The 22,053-nt window shown below is 53.9% G+C and overlaps 2 protein-coding genes across 2 annotated transcripts in view; both read left to right on the top strand.

Annotated features, from left to right (window-relative positions):
- Nucleotides 1–1,675: 1,675 nt before the first annotated feature.
- On the top strand, nucleotides 1,676–11,413 carry LOC119096661 (DEAD-box helicase Dbp80). Its single transcript, XM_037219555.1, has 12 exons — nucleotides 1,676–1,802; nucleotides 3,011–3,078; nucleotides 3,878–4,080; nucleotides 4,532–4,624; nucleotides 5,168–5,270; nucleotides 5,651–5,765; nucleotides 6,710–6,887; nucleotides 7,238–7,348; nucleotides 7,654–7,780; nucleotides 9,023–9,185; nucleotides 10,071–10,265; nucleotides 11,072–11,413. Exons 2-12 carry the CDS (start codon nucleotides 3,016–3,018, stop codon nucleotides 11,134–11,136), a joined length of 1,416 nt encoding a protein of 471 aa, XP_037075450.1. The 5' UTR covers nucleotides 1,676–1,802; nucleotides 3,011–3,015; the 3' UTR covers nucleotides 11,137–11,413.
- Nucleotides 11,414–17,851: 6,438 nt separating this feature from the next.
- LOC119097292 (uncharacterized) overlaps nucleotides 17,852–22,053 on the top strand; it is a 10,118-nt gene continuing 5,916 nt past the window's right edge. Inside the window, exons 1-4 of the mRNA XM_037220340.1 lie at nucleotides 17,852–17,967; nucleotides 19,666–19,843; nucleotides 20,336–20,409; nucleotides 21,872–22,045. Of these exons, the coding sequence (XP_037076235.1) occupies nucleotides 19,783–19,843; nucleotides 20,336–20,409; nucleotides 21,872–22,045 (309 nt within the window). The 5' untranslated portion in view covers nucleotides 17,852–17,967; nucleotides 19,666–19,782. The remainder of the gene's footprint in view (nucleotides 17,968–19,665; nucleotides 19,844–20,335; nucleotides 20,410–21,871; nucleotides 22,046–22,053) is intronic.

The following is a 22,053-nucleotide window of genomic DNA, read 5'->3' on the forward strand; positions in this document are numbered from 1 at the left end:
GCTCATACGCATTCCTCCCTGCTTCGTGAACCTTAACACACGTTGCCGACTTGCCGGAGACAAACAAGTATGGAACTTGTTGATGATGAATATCGTGGCCTAAGGCCTAGCAAAGGTCACATTTTAAGTCTTCGGCCGCTGCCACGCCGTCTAAAAATTATATTTTCCCTGGACACAATGCAATGTGCACATATCGACACGCCGTAGCGAATTTACAAGAGGCGAAGGTGCGAGGAAGACTTGTCAAAATTTGGCATTTTTGGATGTTGATACGTCCAATCAAACGCAGCCCTTCAGTCTGATTACGATGACGCGGCATACGCGATTTACAGGAGACGAGCAAGTATGAAACATGTGGGCCATTTGTCTCGCGACACAAGAGTGAACAATCAGAATAAGAATTGCCCACGTTGATGTGCCGGGGCGACTGAAAACACCACTTTCATTAACCTTGATCACCATAAAATGTAGACCAGTGCCGCGCTCTGGTCGGTTTACTGGAGGCTTACGAGCGTGGAGGGTATAGGTCATTACGTATGTGGTACCTAGGGATCAGTCATCAAAGGTAGTATGTTCCGTTTTTGAGCGCTGGCAGAAAAACTTTTTTCTTAACTTCCCATGTAACCAAAAGCACACCATTCGACTCAGTTGATTTACCGGAGGAGAAAGTATGGAGTATAGAGGTCATAAACGTTGTGACTCATGGGTCAACAAAGCTCGAAATTGATAAGGCAGTGCTAATGGCCATATTTATCGTAGAAGATCCTGGAGAATGGAGAGATGGATGCGTCGATATTTCGGCTACGTGCTTTAATCGAAACGAACACGGGACTGATATTCGTTTCGATAAAACCGTGTAGTCGAAATATCAACCTATCTATCTCGCCATTGTCCTGACTGTTCTACGAGGAGCAAGGTTAAAAACGCTACTTTTTACATGCATGATGTTCCTTGCAAATGCTTGTGATTACGATTGTGATTGTGTGAACAGAAGTGACAACGTGAATTATGTGATGTTCTTAACTTACGTGGGTTCAAAATTTTCCATCTTTGGCTGTTGCCTTGCAAACAAAAACATATTTACGTATTCGAATTACAATGTAGGGTACTGCAATCGATGAGCCACGTTCGATATACCTGAGTCGATGTACCGATACAAGAGATGCGAATTAAAGACGTGCTGAACTACCGTATTCCCTAGGCATTGAAACATATGGATGTGTTCACGGCAGGAAGGTCCTCCACCCATCACATTTTGAGTTTTTGAATGGGCCGCTTACATGAGCTGACCGTGGTGTCACGCCGGATCCTTCGACGTGAGCTTGATCTTGGAGAAGACGAAAAAGTCACAGACAGTCAAATCCGGCGAGTAGGGCGGGTGGGCAGTGACGGTGGTGTTGGAACAGAACGTAAGAACTCGACCGTTTTCAGTACACTATGGGCCGGCATGCTTTACTTAATCAGAGGTCTTTAAACGTTACAGTACGCCACGGTTGTTTTGTGCACTCGTCAAGAGTACAATTTGGGATTTAGACCATATCAAATTCTGTATCCGGGCAGCCCGTAACGTTTTCCGGTAGTTCTTATATTTTGCACTACGTTTCAGAGTCGGACATCCCACATGACTCATCCTATATCGTCGCATTTGAGTCACATTTGAGTCACACGGATATCGTGCGTGTTTGCGTCGGCAATTAGCATCACAATAAAGGTGGACCGGGACCTCATACAGATTTGTTTAGCAAAGCTTTAAGGACTGGAAGGTTGGGTGTGTATGAGTGTGCCGGTATCCTAGATAAAAGGTTGGTTCCAATATATAGCATGAAGGCATGGTTATGGGGGGCAGTCGTGTACCATTCAAATTGATCTAGTCTTTCAGGTGTATGAGCGATCCAAAATGCCGTATACGTTTATTTGATGGCTGACATGATTGCTCAGTGAAGATCGAGTATCGACGGCTAATTCTACATATATGCTGCCAACAAAGTAGCTCAAGATGTTTTTTGCTTATTTTAAGACAAAGCTTATGTTGACTGTAGGGATCTGGCAGGGCGGTAGACATGGCGATGTGATGTACTGAAGGTAAACTAGGTTGAAGCTTAACTTTGTTGTCTAGAGGCTGGAATGACAGAATTACACTTTATTTGAATATGTCTGGCATAGTAGTGACATCCTAACAATAATTTTACCACATGCTCAGCATGAGTAAGAGCCTGAAGTTTGGTACATTCACCATTAATTTAAGTGCTTTTAAACAATGCAGTTAGTTGTTCAATGAATTATGATGTTGTTGATGTAATTTTAGATAAAGGGATTCTGATTTTTTCAAGAGAGACATTGATTTATTTGAGGTAAGGCTAAATTGCACTGAATTTTCAACCAAAGGAGGGTTGAAAATTCAGTGCAACTTGGCCTTACATCAATTTGGCACACATGCTCCAGGCTCAGTGCACTGACATTATGTAACCATTCCAGGCAGAGGATGGATTTATTGCAGACTGGTGTGTGGGCAGACAGTGGCAGTCTTACTTTTTGCATTGAATTCTAGCCCAGTTGCAATGTGATTCTGTGACTCCCTACAGTTTGTTTGAGGTTTCTGCTGAATCTGCCTATTTGATAACATTTAGAACAGTTAGGTTTAGCATAAACTGTGATCATTGTGCAAGTTTTACTGTCCTATCTCATGAGCACGAACCTCACTCTTCATGCTATAGGACAGCTGAAATACAGAACTTGGGCACTGCAACACATTTTCAGCTCTTACTGTGTGATGCATTCTCCCCATATGGTTGTTCAGCTATGAGAATGTTTCATCATGATTGTCATAAATGTATATATTTATCCCCAGAGCTGTCTTTGGGCAAGTTTACACTAGTTCAGATGCAGAAAATGAGGTGATTTTCCTCAGGTAGGCTAGTTCATGAACCATGAATTACTAGCATTGTTATGTCATAAATCAAGTTTGCATCAGGTCAGGCCTTCATAATTGACACATGTTGACATGTTGCAGGTAGAATGTCTCTCGCAGATGACTGGGCTCAGTCTGCTGACAAGCAGGAATCAGTGCTCTCCTCAAAGGTTTGTAGCTGATGTTTGCTGTTTGCGTAGGTCATGGTGGGTAGTGGTTCACAATATGCCTATTGTTTTGTGAAATGGCAGTTGAGAAACTATCATGTAAATACTTTTGTTTGAATGGATTTCAACATATTCTGTGTTGAGCACTTCAGTATTACTATGCTCAGCATGCATTGAGATCAGCATTTGTTGCTTGAAATTGACTGCAGGTATGCCAGTCGGTCTGTGGCAGTCAGCCAGGGTTGTATTTGGTCTGTGATAGACTGCCAACATTGTGGTCAGTCAGTGGAAGACCACCAAGGTCGTGATTAGTCTGTAATGGACCACTGATACTGCAGCCAGTCTGTGGCAGACTGCCAATGTTGTGGTCAGTCTGTGGTGGGCCACTGACATTGTAGCCAGTCTGTGGCATACCACCAATGTTGTGGTCAGTCTGTGGTAGACCACAGATATCGTGGTCAGTCTGCGGCGGACCACCGACAGTGTGGTCAGTCTGTGGTGAACCGCTAATGATGTGGCCAGTCCGTGGTGGACCGCCGACGTTGTGACCAGTCTGTGGTGTATTACCAACATTGTGGTCAGTCTGCAGTGGACCACAGACGCTGTGGCCAGTCTGTGGTGGACCACCGACGTTGCGGTCAGTCCGTGGTGGACCACCGACGTTGTGGTCAGTCTGTGGTGGACCGCCGACGTTATAGCCAGTCTGCTGCGCACCGCCGATGTTACGTCATGACCACCAGTCGGCCACAGACGGCGGGCGTCGTGAGAGCATGAGTCAGTGACTGCCCGGGTTCACCGCCAGGTGGGCGGCCTTCAGCTGGGCGCCGGCGACGCTCCGGCCGCCGAGAACGGCGCTGCCGATGACGTGGGCTCGGCGGCCGACTCGTCCCTGCTGCAGAAGGTGATCAGGACCGGGCTCATCAAGAACAAGAATGACATCGAGGTGCAGCGCTCAGACCCCAACTCGCCGCTGTACTCCATCAAGTCGTTCGAGGCCCTTAATCTGTGAGCGCAGGACTCGAGGCCTGGCGGGTGTGGCTCTCAAAACTCCTGAGAACTGGTGCCGCGGGGCAGCCAACTGTGGTAACGCGTCAAGGAAAAATGCCGACGCCTTGCGTCCTTTTGCAGATATACAACCAAACGAATCATCTACAATACAGTGATCTGTTACCATGCGCCATCACTCACATATCGCAATGCTGGATGATTTTATTGCTGGAGGCCTTTTGACTTCAGCATGGTAGATCGTGTAGTTTGTGACCCAGTGGCATGTAAATCCCGGTTGCCGCGGAGTCCCGGCTGTCCCGGCTGCCGTCCGCGGCACTCGGCCCAGAGTCGGGACACGTCGAGTGTATGTCCGAGTATCCTCAGTGTCCACCGGAGTGCCCTGGGTGGCTGCCTGAGTGTCTTAAGTGTCCTACGAGTGCCCTCCTGAGTGTCCGTCCCTGATCGCCAGGCGGCCGGAGCTGCTCAAGGGCGTCTACGCCATGGGCTTCAACGCGCCCTCCAAGATCCAGGAGATGGCGCTGCCGATCCTGCTGGCTGACCCGTGAGTGCGCGGGGTTCGTCTGGGCGGGCTGGGGTGACCTGTTGGACTGGGCTGGCGGCCATGACAGCAGGTGGGAGACGAGCATGGGGGGGGGGGGAGTAGAGCTTCAGGGCTTCGTCAGTGGGCACTGCTGCCAAGGTAGCGATCGGACTTGATCGTTATCTTAAGCGGATGCAGCATTGCTATGCTGGGATTTGGAAGTTCGTGAGATCGTTGGCTGAAAAATATCCTCACAAAAGAGCCCATCGTGAGTAGATATGCAGTGCCAGAGCTGCAGGCAGACAGCACGTTGGGTTCAATGTTCCGTGCACCCCGTCCGATCCTATGTGCACCATGTGTGCGGGTTATTTGTTTAGAGTATGTACGGTATGAGTATGTGTGGACGGCTGACTGATTGGGCCATGGTGCGCTCTCAGTACATAGCTGTACGATCGCATGATGACTCGGCGCGCCCAAGCTACGCCGCCGCACGTGACTGGCGGACCGCGTGTCGGTATCAGCCGCCGGGGCGTGTCCCGCGATGACCCGGCTCCGCCCCCGCAGCCCGCAGAACCTGATCGCTCAGTCGCAGTCCGGCACGGGCAAGACGGCCGCCTTCGTGCTGGCCATGCTCAGCCGGGTGGACATCACCAAGAACTACCCGCAGGTAGGCAGTGCGGCCTCGCCGCCGGACGGGAGGCGCGCCCGCCAGTGCGGCCCTCGCGCTAACCTGGTGCGCAGCCGCGCGGCACGCGGAGGCGAGCGGCACTGACTTCCGCAGGGCGAGCTGCGGCGTCGCCACGGTGTGTTGAGTAAATACGCAACTTTTGTTGAGACCGGCCGTCCGTTCCGTGTGCTGTAACCTTTTGGTATTGATGTTGCACTGCAGTGGTACGCGTTCGTGTGTCAGGCGATCGTGGAGTGCTGGTGATGGTATACGCCCACCCGTTGGAGCCATGGCAGTACTGTCGTCAGGCGGTCGGTGCTGCCGGCGGCCGGCGGGCGGTCGCTTGGTGACGGCGACCTTGACCTCCGGCTGGACGGCAGGTGCTCTGCCTCTCCCCGACGTACGAGCTGGCGCTGCAGACGGGGGACGTGGCGCAGAAGATGGCCCAGTACTGCCCCGACATCAGGATCAAGTTCGCCGTGCGCGGCGAGGAGCGTGAGTCGCGCGCGTCTGTCGGAGCCGAGCCGAGCCGAGCTGGGCCGGACGCCGGGTCGGACCGCCGCCTTCTGCGGACGTCAGAGTCTCGCCAGACGGCGGCGGGCGTCCTGGTCTGCCGACAGAAAGCGGGGGCTGATGTCCGATGCGCACGGTGCTGAGTCGAATTCCAGACATCTGTGGGTGGGTGAATGTTATCAGACCTCAGCGACATGGGGCGTAAGTCAGGCATTTGGGGTGACGTCTTATGCCCAACGTCGGCGGGGCGTCATGAGGCAGACATGGTGTCTGAGGCCGCTGCCAGATGTCTCTGGGTGTCTAGCGCCCCGATCACCCACCTAAGCATGCCTGAGTCCTACAGCATATGGCGGCGGGATTCCAGTATAACGGAGCACGTCTGGGGGTTGTCCAAGTCGTATGCCAAGCATGCACAGGTGCCTGAGTATCGCTAGCGTCAGGGCATGTGTGGATTGCCGGAGCAGCGCTGCGTGTGTCGGAGACGTACGCCAGACATGGGATGCTGCTCGGCAGCAATAGTTGCTGTCAGTGCCCACGGGACCCGATTTCTGCAGTGTGTTGCTCAGTGATAAAATGTGTGGTGGAATTTTGCGGATAATGTGCCTCACTACTGACAACGTCATCAAAGCATTGGTAGAAGAACAGATCAGTCATATGCCGGTGTCATCGTACTCGACGCACAGTCCAGTACCCCTGGCTGATATATCCGTCACGGTTCCCCGGGCTGGATGTAACGCTCGTCACGGCGGCACCTGGCGGCTGGTGACTCCCCGTCCCTCTGGCAGTGGCGCGCGGCTCGCACCTGGACGAGCACATCGTCATCGGTCCAGTACCCCTGGCTGATATATCCGTCACGGTTCCCGGGCTGGATGTAACGCTCGTCACGGCGGCACCTGGCGGCTGGTGACTCCCCGCACCTCTGGCAGTGGCGCGCGGCTCGCACCTGGACGAGCACATCGTCATCGGTACCCCGGGCAAGGTGCTCGACTGGGGCATCAAGTTCCGTTTCTTCGACATCAAGAAGATCTCGGTGTTCGTGCTGGACGAGGCGGACGTGATGATCTCGCTGCAGGGCCACCAGGACCAGAGCATCCGGATACACAAGTAGGTGGTGGCCTCCGGCCGCGGTGGGGCTGTCGGAAGCTCAGGACACAAACTGGTGTCGCGCTCAGATGGCGCGCGATGCCGCCTTTGCAGGGGTCTGTCCGCCACGTGAATGTGAGCATTGCAGACATGTGCTGCTTGGCGGCTGAGGGTGGCGTCTTGTTCCCCGGTCCGTAGGCGCCACTGCCATCTGTTGGTGAGGCATTGTATACGTCACGCATGGCGTTGTTATCATATTCGAGGTAATCGCAGAATGTCGCTTGTGTCACTTTTAAGTGGTCGGTCGTCAAAGGTGGCCGCGATCTTCTGCTGTCTGTTGCTTTCTAAGTGGCTGGTATGCTCGATTTCAGGATGGTGCCGAAGTCGTGTCAGATGCTGTTCTTCTCTGCCACTTACAACACGGAGGTGATGAACTTCGCAGAGGCCATCGTGTCAAACCCAGTCATCATTAAATTGAAACGGTAAGGAGTTGATCAGGTCCACTGATGGATGTATGGGTCTGCTGGCGTGGCTTTAAGCAGTGAACTGTGACGGCTGATGGTGTAGTCACTCGTCATGAGACGTTTTGGTCGCCCAGAAATATGTCATTCCTTGTCACTGTCACCATGCTGGTGCAGAGTTAATGTTGCGAGAGGCAGCCGGCCGGGCCGCATCGCCATGGTTCTGCATCGGAACATCGGGCGAGCCGACCGGCTGATGTATGCGATGTGCACTGGGCCATCGGATGGTATAAGCTCCCAACACGTATCCTTGCTGCTGTGGCCAGAGAGGAAGAGAGCTTGGATAACATCAAGCAGTACTACGTGGATTGTCAGTCCGAGGAGGCCAAGTACCAGGCCATCTCCAACATCTACGGCGTCATCACCATCGGCCAGGCCATCATCTTCTGCCACGTGAGCGCTATCACCCCGTCATCATCTTGTAGCGCGGGTCAGCCAGAGCCCGCCGCTCAGCTGCGCTGGGACCGCCGCTGAGGGTTGATCCCAGCCTTCCCGGGAAGGCGCGGGAGTGACTGCACCACCAGAGAGGCGTTGTCGCGTCGTTTGGCACAGCCTTGCATGAAGCGCCGACCGGGTGGCAATGGTATTCGTGCAGCCACGCGCGTACATGGCTTCGGTGTGACAGTTCTGTTGTCAGTCATACAAGCCGCTACATCTTGTGCTCACAAAGATCAGTGATGCTTGCAGAAGGGAAAGGGCCCGTGCGTCTGTGATTTCCCTTTATTTGACCTTGCCTCGGCCGTCAGTCTCATAAGCAACCCGAACCTGCACACTGTGGTTCGCATCGCCCCGTGCAAAAGCCACAGTTCCGGTGGGGAGTTGATAGGGATCAACACGGGCACCTCTTACCGCGTCAGCATGCTGACGCGGTAAGAACTGGCATACTGGCATAACGGTGCCCACGGGACGCCGCATGACCACGTCGCCGTCGCCCGCCAGAGGCTCGGTCGGCGGTGCGGCGCCCGCGCCTGACCTCACCGGCGACGCCTGACCTCGACCCGGTCCGCGTCACGCCTTCGTGTGGCGTACCGTGCCGCGCGGGCGGCAGCGCGGTTGGCTCCTTCCGGCCGCTGGCCCAGCCTCGCGTGTGCTGGCGGTGGAACGTATCGCGTTTCAACGAGAGGTGCCGTTTTCGGGAAGAACTTATCCAATCCAAGGTTCAAATGAATTCCAATTTGAACTTGGCTCAGAATGGTATGCATACCAAGTTGCGACACGACTAAATTATGTTTTGCAGCAAACAATTGCTGAGAAGTGTGGAATTTTGTGGGCAGCATATCGGTTGCCCACAAAATGGCTAGGATTACTGCCCCGTCCGTCCAATTCCAAATTGGGCTTTTAATTTTTGCCATTACGAAAGTTTGTAATCCAACCGGCACCCCTAGTCTGAACCAACGCCCCGCTCCGGCTGGCGTAGTCCCACCTGTTGTGACCGTGACCCGGCGTGACCCGTCACCGCGACCCGACCTGACCTCACCGTTCCGTGACCTGGCGTGACCTGTCACCGCGATCCGGCCTGACCCCGCCGTCCCGTGGCCGGCCTGACCTCACCGTCCCGTGATCCGGCGTGACCTGTCACCGCGACCCGGCCTGACCTCGGCGTCCCGTGACCGCGTCCGCCCGCGGCGCCGGCAGACGAAGCGGACCGCCTCCTGGCTCTCCAACAAGATGATCCAGGACGGCCACAGCGTGGCGCTGCTCTCCGGCGAGTTGACGGTCGAGCAGCGCATCAGCGTGCTGGACCGCTTCCGCGACGGCAAGGAGAAGATACTCATCACTACCAACGTGCTGTCGCGCGGTGAGACGACGCTCCGGCCGGCCGGGCGGGGCCTGGTTGGAGCTCGGGTGTGGGAGTCGGACGGGGGTGGGGTGGAATCGAGCGCCGTGATTGGCTGGAGGGATGGAAGCGGGGACGGACGCCGCTGGGTGGTTGGAGGAATGTCGGTGGGGGTGGCCACTGCCAGGTGGTTACAGGGACGGACACTGCTGGTTGGTTGGGGAGGGGGGGATGGGAGCGGGGACGGCCACTACCGGGTGGTTGGAGGGATGTCAGTGGGGACGGATACCGCTGGGTGGTTGGAGGGATGTCAGTGGGGACGGATACCGCTGGGTGGTTGGAGAGATGTCAGTGGGGACGGACACTGCCGGTTGGTGAGAGAGCTCGGTGGTGACCGGCTGCGGAGCTGACTGGCCGTCACAGGGCTGCTGGGGTGCTGATAAGAGGTCTTGTTCAGCGGGGCGGCTCACCCTCCAGTTCAACCGCCGTCTCCGCCCACTCCCTGTCCTGTCGGTGTCACGTGGGCTTGGCAGCTGCGTACTGGGGCTTGGGCTTCGGTCGCGTTTTTAGACATTGAGGGGGGCGGGAGATGGGGGAGAGCTTGAATATGATAGACTGCGACGCGGAGGATGGGTGGTCGTGGGCTCGCGGCGGGCGACGTATGACAAATTTATTGTTTCAACATTTGACCTGTGCACCCTGGGTCTTTTAAAAACACGAGCGGCATTCAGTTTATGTACTTTGACGAGCGCATCAAGGCACATTTTGCGAGTGCAAAGTGCATTTTGGTGAGTGCATCAAAGTGCGTATACGCAGTGCTGGTATGGCACATGGGGTGGACGCTGGACGTGGTCGCGTTTGCGCCCGTCACTCTGAGCCAAGGCCGCGCCTGGCGCTGTCCGGCAGGCATCGACGTGGAGCAGGTGACGATCGTGGTCAACTTCGACCTGCCGGTGGACCAGACGGGCGCCGCCGACTGCGAGACGTACCTGCACAGGATCGGGCGGACCGGCCGCTTCGGCAAGGCCGGCATCGCCATCAACCTGGTGGACGGCCGGCGCTCCAGCAACGCCGTCCTCCAGCAGATCGTGCAGCACTTCGGTCAGTGGCCGGGCGCCGACGGCTACGGTCTCGTGACACTTCGGTCAGGCGTCGCTGCGTGGCCCTGGTGTGCTCTTTCAACACTTCAGTTTGGTCAATCGCCGCTGGTCGGCGCCCCGAAACACCTGTACTTCTAAAGCCAGGGCCGATGCGGATATTTGGTCAGTTGTGGTGCCGGGAGAATTGTCGTTTTCGGCTATTGTCGCGTAAGCTATTTGCGCTTGGCAATTTCCGTATTTGCTCTGGTAAGTGCCCAAGGCTGACCCCGCCGCTGAGAGTACTCGGTGCTGAGGTCCGGACCACTGTTCGTGTCACGTCCTGTCTCCGGATCGGCCTGGCCGTGCGCCGTTCGGAGGCGCGCCACCTGCCGTGGGTGGCGTCCGGCACGAGCCGGCTCGGTGACCGGTGACTTGTGATCTGGTGACCGGTGACCTGTGACCCGGTGACCGGTGACCTGTGACCCGCTGACCGGTGACTCGGTGACCCGCTCATTGAGCCGTGCTCCGGTGGCGGTCGGCCTACCACCGCCAGTGGGCCGTGGCTTGACCCGACCGTGACGCACGGCGGCCGGGGCGCCGACCGAAACGGCTGTAAAATGCTAGCCGGTGGGACGAGTCAGGTCTGGTTGATATCACGACCTCCCATCTTACCGTCGTGATTTGAACTATGCAGCTTGAGCGACGTGGCAAGGATTAGCATTACCTGTCGTCCGACCACTGACATCTTTCGTCAAGAGGAATTAACGGAATATCGAGGCACCTATACCTGTACATTCCAGCGTTCGTAATTACCGTGTCCGTTTTCAGGGCGGAAAATTCACAAGCTGGACGTGGAAGACGTGGACGAAATAGAAAGGATCAACAAAGACTAGACCATCACCATCTCAACAGCCGTCCTTTGGCGGAGTCGTGACCGCGCCACGCCGGAGCGGGGCCGGCGGCCGGCACCAGCTCCGCTCGCTTCATTTCCACGCCGACCGTTGTACCTGGGCACGCGTGCGCCGAGTGTTCGCGCGGGTGCGCGTGCAGAGGAGATTCCCGCACTGCTTACGCTTATGCATTTCGTCGCCGGAGTGACGCCCTTGGCGGCCATTGTGTGCGGTCATGACTGGACGAGTCTCCCAGATAGAAATAAATTTTGTATTTACAGTCGACATGTGGGAGGTGTGGACGGAGCAGAGAGGATTAGCCAGAAGTAGACGTCGCCATCGCGAGCGCCCAGGGACTCGCCTGTTCCCTTGGTTAAGTATCATTTGTGTGGACGTTGTGAACCTGCTACCTATCAAAGTAACTCCTCGGCAGGCCGGGATCGGACATGGATTGTGCATTCCACTCAGCGGCTGAAGCGACGTAGCAGCGTTGGGCGTTTTCGGCCAGCGCTTGACCTGTTGCACCGGTGGGCCCCGATTGTGTGGCTGACTCGGTCGGGGGCGCGGTGCCAGCTGGACGCGCTGGACAGGAGGCCCGCGCTGAGACGTGGAAGCTGATGGGGGGGGGGGGGGGGGAGGCGCTCGGTGCCGGCGGGGGATCATGTGATTATCTGGGGACGGCGGCGTTCCGGACAGGTGGGTATGACGGTGATGGTGAGCTGGCGCCGCGATCGTCAGTGAAGGCCATTTCTAGAGTATCGTTGAATCTGATGTGATAACGTTATGTTAGACGAGGTCGTACATATCTGAAATGGTTTCTTCTGCAACACATCAACTGAATTTAGAATGGCAATCCATTTATCTGAGGTCAGGTATAAAGGTCAGATTGAGCTCAAAACTAACCTGCACTTTTACTCGGGAGCTTACTCTATGGGGTAGTATTTGGTGTTCACCTTGAATTTGCTAGTGGAGGGGGCAGCAGCAGCAATGTGGCATTTACTTTTTAAATGTCAGCTCAGATCACTGACGTAAACTGACCCGGGCCAAGGTTTTTCAGGAGCATACCGCTTAGCGTAATCCCTGACGCCCATTTGAATGAAAGGATAACGGTTGTTTCGTACCAACCGGAAATTGTCATAGAGGAAATATATATGTAGATTTGGGGTTTAAATCGTGTGCCACTGTATGTGCCTGCGTTATTTACATTTTGCGCGTGCTGCGTGTTAAGCCTCCATGGCGTTCACTGGTGTGCGGACTATAGACCCGGTGTCTCATATGGGTGCATTGTTGCTACAGCCTTGCACAGGTGAACATTGTACGTGTGTTTTGTCTGTCGACTCGGCCGTTGTTAGCTCTGTCAGGCGTGTCGACCGTTATAATAGAAGGTAAGTGAATCGGCATGTGTTGCTAGGAATCATGACAGTGGGTAAGTTGTGAACAAAGATAAGCTCGTAAGTAGTAGGCTATGTACAAGCATAAGCCCATACATAAGTGCCTTAAAGCGCCTTGCTAAAGTGATGCGCCAAGTGACTTCAGGAAAGGAGTATTACGTTGAGAAAACGTCTTTTTTAAACTTTTTTGTATTCCCAGCAAAGCCCTCCTTAACCTCATCGCTATGCAAGATACCAGAGCGGTCCCAACGGTTGGACACCACGCGAGCGGGCTTCGGCAGCCTGTTGCGGATCACTTTATTGGTGAGCGCTGCCATTCCCGTCGTGTCAGATCGCCCAATGTGGTACGAATGCTCCGTTCCGCTACTCGGCCGGCAATTCGTGCAAGCGGGCGACTGCAACGCAGCACAAGACCATGACCCAGCTGGGATAACGACGCTTTCGATTGGCAAGCAGCGTGCTCTGTTTTGGCAGCGAATCCGGCGATGCAATCTGTGCAGCGAACCCCTCACGCCGAGTCGCCTTTGGCAGAGCGGTGGCAGTCGTGTCTAGTGAGATTTCGTCCCTGCTGGCCGGTGTGGCTTGAACGGGATGGCGTTTCAGTGATGAGGATGTGGCGTTCATAGTAGCTGGCAGTTGTCGGTTGCGACAGCGTGTACCGCACAACGAGATAACTGGCGATAAACGACCAACGACCAGCTGGGTGGCTGATGGCAATGCCGCCCAGGTAAAACGGCGTAAAGGACAGGCAAAAGGCTCTACGGCAGCGTGTTATTCTCATGCCAGCGGGACAGCCAGCACGGGGTGCGGTGGCTGCAACAGCGGTAGAACTAGCAAGCCAATAGGCGAGGGAAAATGTTGCCAAGCTGTTTCTTTGTTTAATTACCGCGAATGCGCCACCAAAATGCTCACACCACTCAGAGTCAGAAGCGCCTATGTGTAAATTATACGCCAGGGAAAACAGAGTTGACCAAGTATCACCGCGCTCCAGAACGCAAAGACATTCCTGCTGTATCTTGTTTAGAGCTTTCTTTTCATTCGAATTTGGGACGATTCGGCCTAGAAAAAGAAGAATAGGGTCTTAGATATCCACCAAATCCGGGCATGTTACAAGTTGATGCTGGGTCCCGCCACTCAGATGGCGCTACTCACCCCGCCCCACCACTCACCCCGCCACCCTGCCACCCCGCCACACATCTTCCTGGACACATGACCATGTGTTCAAGTCTAAAACGTGGCCCGATTGTGGAAACGCTTTGCACGATACCCCAAAGAGTCGGTACCGCCACGTCACCACCTCACACGGCGTCCCCCAGCAGGGGCAGATCAAGGATTTCGTCGGGAGGTGGGGGGGGGGGGGGGCGCAACATTGTGGGGCCCTGGAGTTTGGGACCTGCTTTAAAGATCTTTGCATTTCGGCCGTTCAATTTCAAGATAAATAGTTATATGGCATTTTATATATATATATATATATATATATATATATATATACATTTACATTTATATGCATTGTTATAGACCTTGACGTAGGTGCATTTCATAAGCTTTTTCTGCGCTTGCCCTAGTTTTCTGATCACGGTTCTCCGTTCATTATTGAGACTTAAAAGTAACTTGCCGATGCTTGACGTACACTGGTTGGGCTGATGTTTCGGAATTGCGTTTTCCGTTTTCAAAGGTACACACATAAAACATACAAACAACGAATATATGATTACACGTTACAGTTCAGTATAACCAGTAAGACATGAAGTAGGTAAGGTTAGGTATAACCAGTAAGATTTTATCTGTTATACTTAACTGCAATTACAGCTAAATGTAACTTGCAATTATATATTCGTCGCTTTCATGTTGTACGTGGGTACCTTTGAAAATGGACAATGTAATTTCGAAACGTCAGGCCAGGCAATAGATGGTAAATATCGGCGAGTCACATTTTTAGCTTCCATGATGACCAGACAACCGCAATCAGGAGCCTTGGGCAAGTGCGGAAAAACGTATTAAATGCACCTACATCAATGTCCTTAACAACACTTGTACAGAAGACAGTATGCTGCATACATGTGTCAATATATACATATTAAACATCAATATGTCATATTAGACATCAGTAAGGTATGGTACTAAATATACATATGTCTTCAGTACCGTACCTGATATCCTAGCATGAAAAGCATAAATATAGCATATTTATCCATAAATAATAGCATAAAAGCATATATATATATATATATATATATATATATATATATATATATATATATATATATATATATAACATGGGAACCCATCTCGGGCGCAGCCCTAGAAGGTTGGCGTGTGACGTATGCACTTACACGGAGCTCATTCATTTTCTCTAAATCACTGTGCATTCTGTCTTAAAGGCTAAGTATTTCGAAAAATCACGAAAAATTAATTCAGTTTGGATGCAATATGTCATAAAAACAAAGTATGCCTTGATTCTGGGCTTATTTACGGCTAGCCGGCTGGTCGATGTGATCAGCTGATGGCTAATGACCAACGCGGAGTTTTTCCTTCGATAAAAAGGAGCCCCAAATATTCTGGCGTTAAAATGCATTAAGAACGTGATGCACAAGTATCATAAGCGTGGCACATTCAATAGCCAAGGCAAATGACACATGGGACGTCGGCGGCACGTAAAATTATGTTCGACAATTGCACGTAAAAATCATTCGTTGCATATCTGACTGCTCCCCTAAGGCTGAGGTACCAAGGCTTATAGGGAGGCCTGAGCGATCATGGGTGCTACGGGAAGCCGACAAAGAGGCTCAAGTATACAAGGTCAACAAGGTCAACAAGTATAGCGTCCTTAGAGCAAGCGAGAAGAACCCAAGACCACCGTGGAGCGCCCCTGAAGGACCGGTGGTGCCCCGGCCAGAACACAGGCCCTCTCAGCAAATTACTACTACCGAAGATCAATGTAATGAATTAATGCCCCTGTGCGATAAAGGCTGCCCGGCAGGTTAACAGAAACGGCCCCGATAGGAGCGAAGGATACTCCGCAAATGAGATCAAAGGGCAAGAGCCCTCGACCAAAGTAGAGGGCCCCTGAGCATCGCGTGACTTGGTTCCTTACCTTATATGAGCCTCAGCAACAGCAAAAGGCCCTCTGAGCAAATGGAAAGAACTCGACATCAGTGCGAAGGGCCCATGAGTAATTGCCTGTACCCCGGCATATGGAGCCCCAGAAAAGCGTTTACAACCTTCAGGGCGCATGGGAAGAATCCGCGGAGGAAAGCCTGATCGATCAAGATGCAAGCACCACGCATGTCAGCATGTATGCAGATAGTGTCCTAGCAGCAGCGTAGGCCCTACAAGAAAATGCACAGATCAGGGACAATGCGGAGGCTCCTTAGCGATCAGACTACCCGGCAAGTGGACATATAGAGACAGGGCGACAGCACAAGGCCTCTGCACAGCGTAATAAGCCCCAAAATATCCCTATGGGCCTTTCGGAGCCTATGGATCTCCTCGGGGCACAAGGGGGACGTAGTTCCGTGCTTCCCCCCCCTCAACCCCCACCCTTTGTATCCGCTCCCGGCCCGAGCAACTTAATTGATGGAACCCCGCCAGGAACATAGGGTCATCCCTTCAAACAGGAAGTACACAACATTCAGGGTCCCGGACTGATCGAGTGGAACCGGGCGGGTTTACAGATGGGGGGGGGGGGGGGGCTCGACAAGAGCGTAGGGTACTTTATCTAAATAGGAAATACCCCAAAACCCGGTGCGGAGGGTTCCGAAAGATGGAGGGAGTCCGAGCAAGTTGTGAGATGGCTCCCGATAGGAGTGTAGCGTCCTACATTCCAATAAGAAGCACCCAAACCCAAAATAGAGAGCCATCGAACGACAGGGTGTGACTGAGCGGGTTATCAGATAGGACCCCGATGAGAGCGTAGGGTCCTTCATTCAAGCAACAAACACCCAAATTCAGTGTGGAGGGTTCCTGAAAGATCGAGAGTACCCGAGGAGGCTAACAGATGAACCCCGACAGGAGTGCGGTGCCATACACTGAATTGCCCAATGTGCAGGGCCCCAAAACAATCCAGTGTACCTGAGTAGGTTAACAGATGGGGCTCCGGCAAATGTGTATGGCCCTCCATTTAAGAGAAAGTACCCAAGACCCAATTTGGAGGGCTCCGAAGGGCCGGATGAGCTCAAGCACGTTAACAGATGAGCCCCCGACGAGAGAGTACGGCCCTAAGCAAGTGACAGAATTGGAAGGGTCCTAGACCAATGTAGCGGGCCCACGAGCATATTGAGTGTGTCGGTAAGTAAACCGAGACCAACGTGAAGGACCCCTGAGCAGCCGAGAGTACCCCGGCAGGTTAGCATATGGGGGCCCCTGGCCATAGCATACAGAGCCTTTTGGGCGAACGGGAAACCCTGTGGAATGTCCCTGCTTGCCAAGAGCTCCCCGGCACGCTAGCAAGAGGGGCCCAACAGCAGTGCAGGGCTCTCCGATCAAATGCAAAGAAATCAAGTGCAGTGTGGAAGGCTCCTTACCGATCGGATTGACCTTGCAAGTGGGCATATAGGTCCCGCGGAAATCAGCACAGGGTCCCCGGACAGCGTAGCGATCCTTAAAATGTCCCAATCACCAGCTCCTCAATGGCGAAAAAATTATTTTTATCTGCTCGTGAGCCCTTCATTTTTGCTTGCGATTGTTCTTGATCGCCTGGTAGCCCAGACATCAAATTTTGTTTCGTTTTGTGTTTGAAAAACTGCACTTGTTCGACCTGTTTTGGGCCCTTTTGGAGCCTATGAGTCCCTTCGAGATCCAATGGAGAATCATGCTATGCCCTCTTTGATCCGCCTCTGCCCTCAGTGTTGGTAACCCGGCGTCTCCTCCTCACACAGCGTCCTGCAGCGTGTGGGTACCGTGGCGCCGCTACCTCACACAGCGTCCCCGCTGTGTGGGTACCGCGGCGTTTCCACATCACACAGCGTCCCGCAGTGTGGGCACCATGGCGTCGCTACCTCACACAGCGTCCCTGCTGTGTGGGTACCGCGGCGTTTCCACATCACACAGCGTCCCGCAGTGTGGGCACCATGGCGTCGCTACCTCACACAGCGTCCCTGCTGTGTGGGTACCGGGCGCTTCTACATTACACAGCGCCCTGTAGTGTGGGTACCGCGCCGTTTCCACCTCATTCAGGGTCCTGTAGTGTGGGTACCGCGACGTCCCCATCTCACATAATGTCCTGCAGTATCGGTACCGCGGCGTCGCTGCCGCGGCAGCCGGCCGGTGCGTCAGACCGGTCTGGTACAGGGGATGCCCGCCGATTCCAGCCAGCTGCAGACGGCGGGCCGGAGTCAGTGGGCCGCTGTTGCGCCAGCCGTGAGGATGTCGGGGGACCGGGTCGGCCCGCTGCTGCTGCTGCTGGTGCTCCTGGGGTCGGCTCTCGTCGGCGCTCAGACCAGTGGTGAGTGACGGCGTTCGGTGCCGGCACTGCCAGCACCTGCAGCTGGCCGAGCATGCTGCGCGTAGGCCTGTGAGTGACTTGTGTTGCATGTTCTCGAAAATTTCGGGCTTACCTGAGCGATGGCCTTGATCGCCGTTGTGTGTTCCCTAAATAAGCGTCTGGTGCGGTTTGCATCGTAGCTTGACGATCACATTCCAGGCTTTACGAATGTGTATTGGACGGCTATTTAGCACGCCGACTCTTTCTGTTTAATGGGCCGACTTGTACACATGTTAAGGCCCTACAGGATGTACTGTTTACACGTGCAGCCCTCTGCCACAGCCAACGTTGTTTAGGTTACTTGAGGGGCGCACAAGATCTGGAAAATGCATGCGTTTTCGTGAGCTCTGAGTTATTTCGTGTGGATCGCACGCACGGGCGACTTTAATTATAAGGTTCGGGTCTCAGTTAATAGCAGTTTAAGCATGCATTTCTTCAAAAAAGGCCATATCTTACTATATGGAGTGCCTAAGTCGCTACAGCCGCAGGAAATCGCGCAAAACCATGCCGAAGAAGCCTAGGCCTCACCTTGCTTGGCCTGCCGAGTGATATTTACGTATTCACCATTTTTGCGGTCCGTTCGTAAGGTTAGAGGCCTGAGCATCTTGCTGTCTGCGATTAACGCACCGAATGCCGCGTGGTGAGATTGTCATCTACCAAGGACGCTATGCGACGCATGGTCCTCCAGAAATACTGGCACTTTTCCCAAAGAGGAGGGATTTACGCAGAACCGACGGGGCTAAACCCAGCTTGCCTGGCTGATGACACGCTCCATTGTTGCGCCCAGGAGTGGCTTCGAAACGTCAGGAATGCTTGCCACACCTCGTCGCTGTCCCGGGGACCTCAAACTTCTGATACCTGCTACACAGGATGAGCGAGCTGTTGATGCCATTCTCTGTAGGAATACTCTTCTCGGTTTGGATGCAGTCCTTGAGTTTCTGGTCTAGAGCGCCATTCTTGCCGGGATTTGGCAGTATGCGAAGCTTGATGTGCAAAAGCCTTTCCTCTTAAGTGTAAACGGCATTGCCACAAATACCACGTTTTACTTTGATTTAATCCTACGAGTTGTTTGGTCGAGGAGGGGACGGATCAGAGTATTTTGCGAGGTTGGCTTGTGTGGCATCTGACGCCGCCGCCCGCGTTCTCTGCAGCACGGCACAATTTGGTCACGGCGTATTAGTGGTGGTGAACCTATGCCAACTTGCCGAGAAAATACGACGCGTTAAGTAGGATTCGAACCCACTGACCTTTGAAGTCTGAGCCGGCTGAGGCCAGTGTTATAAAAAAGAACGTCGGGGGCGTTCTTTTTTATAGCATTGGCCACTGCTGTCTGTGGCCAGTCAAGACCGGCGCCCTGGTGACTCTGTACCGCAGCGACAGCTTGCCTGCATGTGTTTGTTGTTTACACGTGTACAGCATCATCTAGACAGGCTTAGCCAATCGATGGCAGTTGCGGTAGGTCGTCTGCGGCGATCGGCTGCACAATCACCTTCAGAGCCAGTGGTGACGGGAGCCGAGCCGAGTCCAGCCGACGGGTCTCGGACACCGTCATTGTCCGCGGTCCGAGTCATGAGCGCTGACCTTCCCAGAATAGACGACACACCAGACGCTGCCGGCCAGTTCCGTGTCGGCTGTGACGTGCGCCCGGTCCTGTTGCAGCGGACTGTGGCGCCGGACCGGTACTGCCTGTCCTGCTTGTGTGTCGCCTCCAGCGACTGCGACCTCGGCGCCCAGTGCAGGCAGGTCGGCGGCCGCTCCTTCTGCGGCCCGTTCTACATGACCGAGAACTTCTGGCTCGACTCGAACGTGACGGCCGACCAGCGCTTCAGCAGCTATGGTGAGAGACTGGAGCGCGGGCGTTTCGTGCCAGAGCTTTAGCGGCCACCGTGGTAGACCGGAGACCGCGTATTTTATCTGACATTTGCTCCAGCGTACATGCTGAGACCCTGCAGGTGTTTTGCCCGACCTCTTTTTTAGCGGTGGTGTTACTGACATGAACAGACGTCGTTGGCACGAAGCTGGGATTTGGGACCACACAGGGCATGTATGGGGCGCTATGATTTTTTAGGTCAAGCCCCTCCCAGCCTTACCTTTTCTCAGCTTAAGGTTGGGTCTATAGGCTTTATGTTTAGAAAAATACCTTGCATCTTGCGAGTCCTCTCGCGGTGATTCACAAGCGTCACTTCTTTTTTTGTAAATGTTCAGCCATGCACGTTTAGCCTGTCTTTGGGTTTAGTAGAGAGGCCGTAATGCATTACACACGCAGCCGCATCCATCGCAGGATTTTGCCGTCTCATCGGGTCGACGAGTGACCTCTGCCTCGTTTCAGATTACCTGACGTGCGCCAAAGACGTCGGCTGTGCGGGCGAGGCGGTGACACGCTACCTTTCCAGGCACCCGACGGTGAGCAGCGGACAGCGCCGAAAGCGGCGGCTCGCAATGTATATAGCGTCAGCCGCCAGCACGCCTCTTAGTTGGTCGAAATCGCACTGAACGCGCCAAAAACAACTAAAAATTGTAAAAAAAAACGTGATGCACGTGATGCTTAGAGCACGGTGTATTCCTGATGGCGATGTGCCGCGTGCAGTTGGCGCGAAAGAGCTTTATTTTACCCAGAGGCGATGTTTTATGACTGTCCACCAGCCAGCCCGGACTGATAACCTTGGACTCGGCTTAGACTTCATCCGACTGTAATCTCCCGGAACGGCCGGCACCTCGTGTCGCAGGACCGCGATATCGCTCGGAGCTGCGGCACAACACCAGCCGTATTCGTCAGGGACACTCGATTATCTGAACCAAATCGCAGCCAATTTGACATGCAAAGTACGGAGCCTACTGTTTTGAGCAGACGTCTTCCAATGCAGATTGAAGCTGCAGTGTGGGTGGATTTGGAGCGCAGGACTTCATGAGCATAACGCTGCCTCGTTGCATACGCAGGGCTGTTTGGAACTGATGTCAAACGTGATCTGATCTGGTAAAAAGAGGATGACCAAGCTGTCTCCCAAGAGCAAATTCAACAATTTACATACGTTAGATGGATAACTACTTGATATTTCAAGCAGCATTAGGTGTAAGTTGATCGATTGAAGATTGTTGATCGAAGTGTACAATATAATGGGTACGGCACACGGTACAACAAAGCACGGCCTTTGGTAAAAGACTACGACCATTTTGGCTTCGGGACAACTATCTTCTTTTAAGGGAACGCGATGCATGTCTCTTTTACGGGGCGCCAGCGACTGCATTTGCCATATTAGTGCTCAGGGACCATGGCGCAATCGGGGTGCGAATCCGGGGCCCCATGTTGGAGTCTGGTGCGCTATCCACTGGGCCATTACGCCTCAGTGTACCTGTTCGAAGTCGCTGCAGAAGTAAGTGAGGATGCCATTGTTTTGCCGAACCTGATATTTGCAGGTGTTCGTCAATGCTGCCTGTCTATATTCCAAGCTCATAAGAGTACCCCCTCCCGAAAATGAGCACTGTGACATCAATATGGACTCATCTTAAACTCCCTGACCACCGTTGTTTACTTGGTTTCGCCGCGTTACGTCCCCACTGAGACTTATATTTTTACAAGTGTCCTCAAGGCTTGTACCGCAGCATACGCATAGCATCCAAAGGACAATTAGCCTCATGACACATGTCACATCGCTCGCCACACCTGTCACACCACCCGTCACACTTGTCACACCACTCGCCACACCTGCCACACCTCTCGCCACACCTGCCACACCTGTCACACCACTCACCACTCGCTACTCATGTCACACCTTCAGCCCCGCACCACCCGGTGAGACGGCCCACCACCAGTGCGACGGTGCCCGACCCGGCCCGTGCCCTCACAGCGCGCGCGCGCCGCCGGCAGGACTGTGACGGCGACGGCCGCATCACCTGCAAGGACTTCGGTCTGACGCACCTGCTGGGCCACGCGCGGTGCCACGAGCCAGAGCGGCGCCGTGACGCCGAGGACACGGTCTTTGTCACGCGCTTCGTGCAGTGCCTGCTGGACACGCTGGGGCTGCTGAGCGCTGGTGACAGCGTGCGGCC

The sequence above is a fragment of the Pollicipes pollicipes genome, unplaced genomic scaffold (assembly GCF_011947565.3).
Source record: "Pollicipes pollicipes isolate AB1234 unplaced genomic scaffold, Ppol_2.1 Scaffold_4295;HRSCAF=5057_pilon_pilon_pilon, whole genome shotgun sequence".
NCBI classification, from domain to species: domain Eukaryota; kingdom Metazoa; phylum Arthropoda; class Thecostraca; order Pollicipedomorpha; family Pollicipedidae; genus Pollicipes; species Pollicipes pollicipes.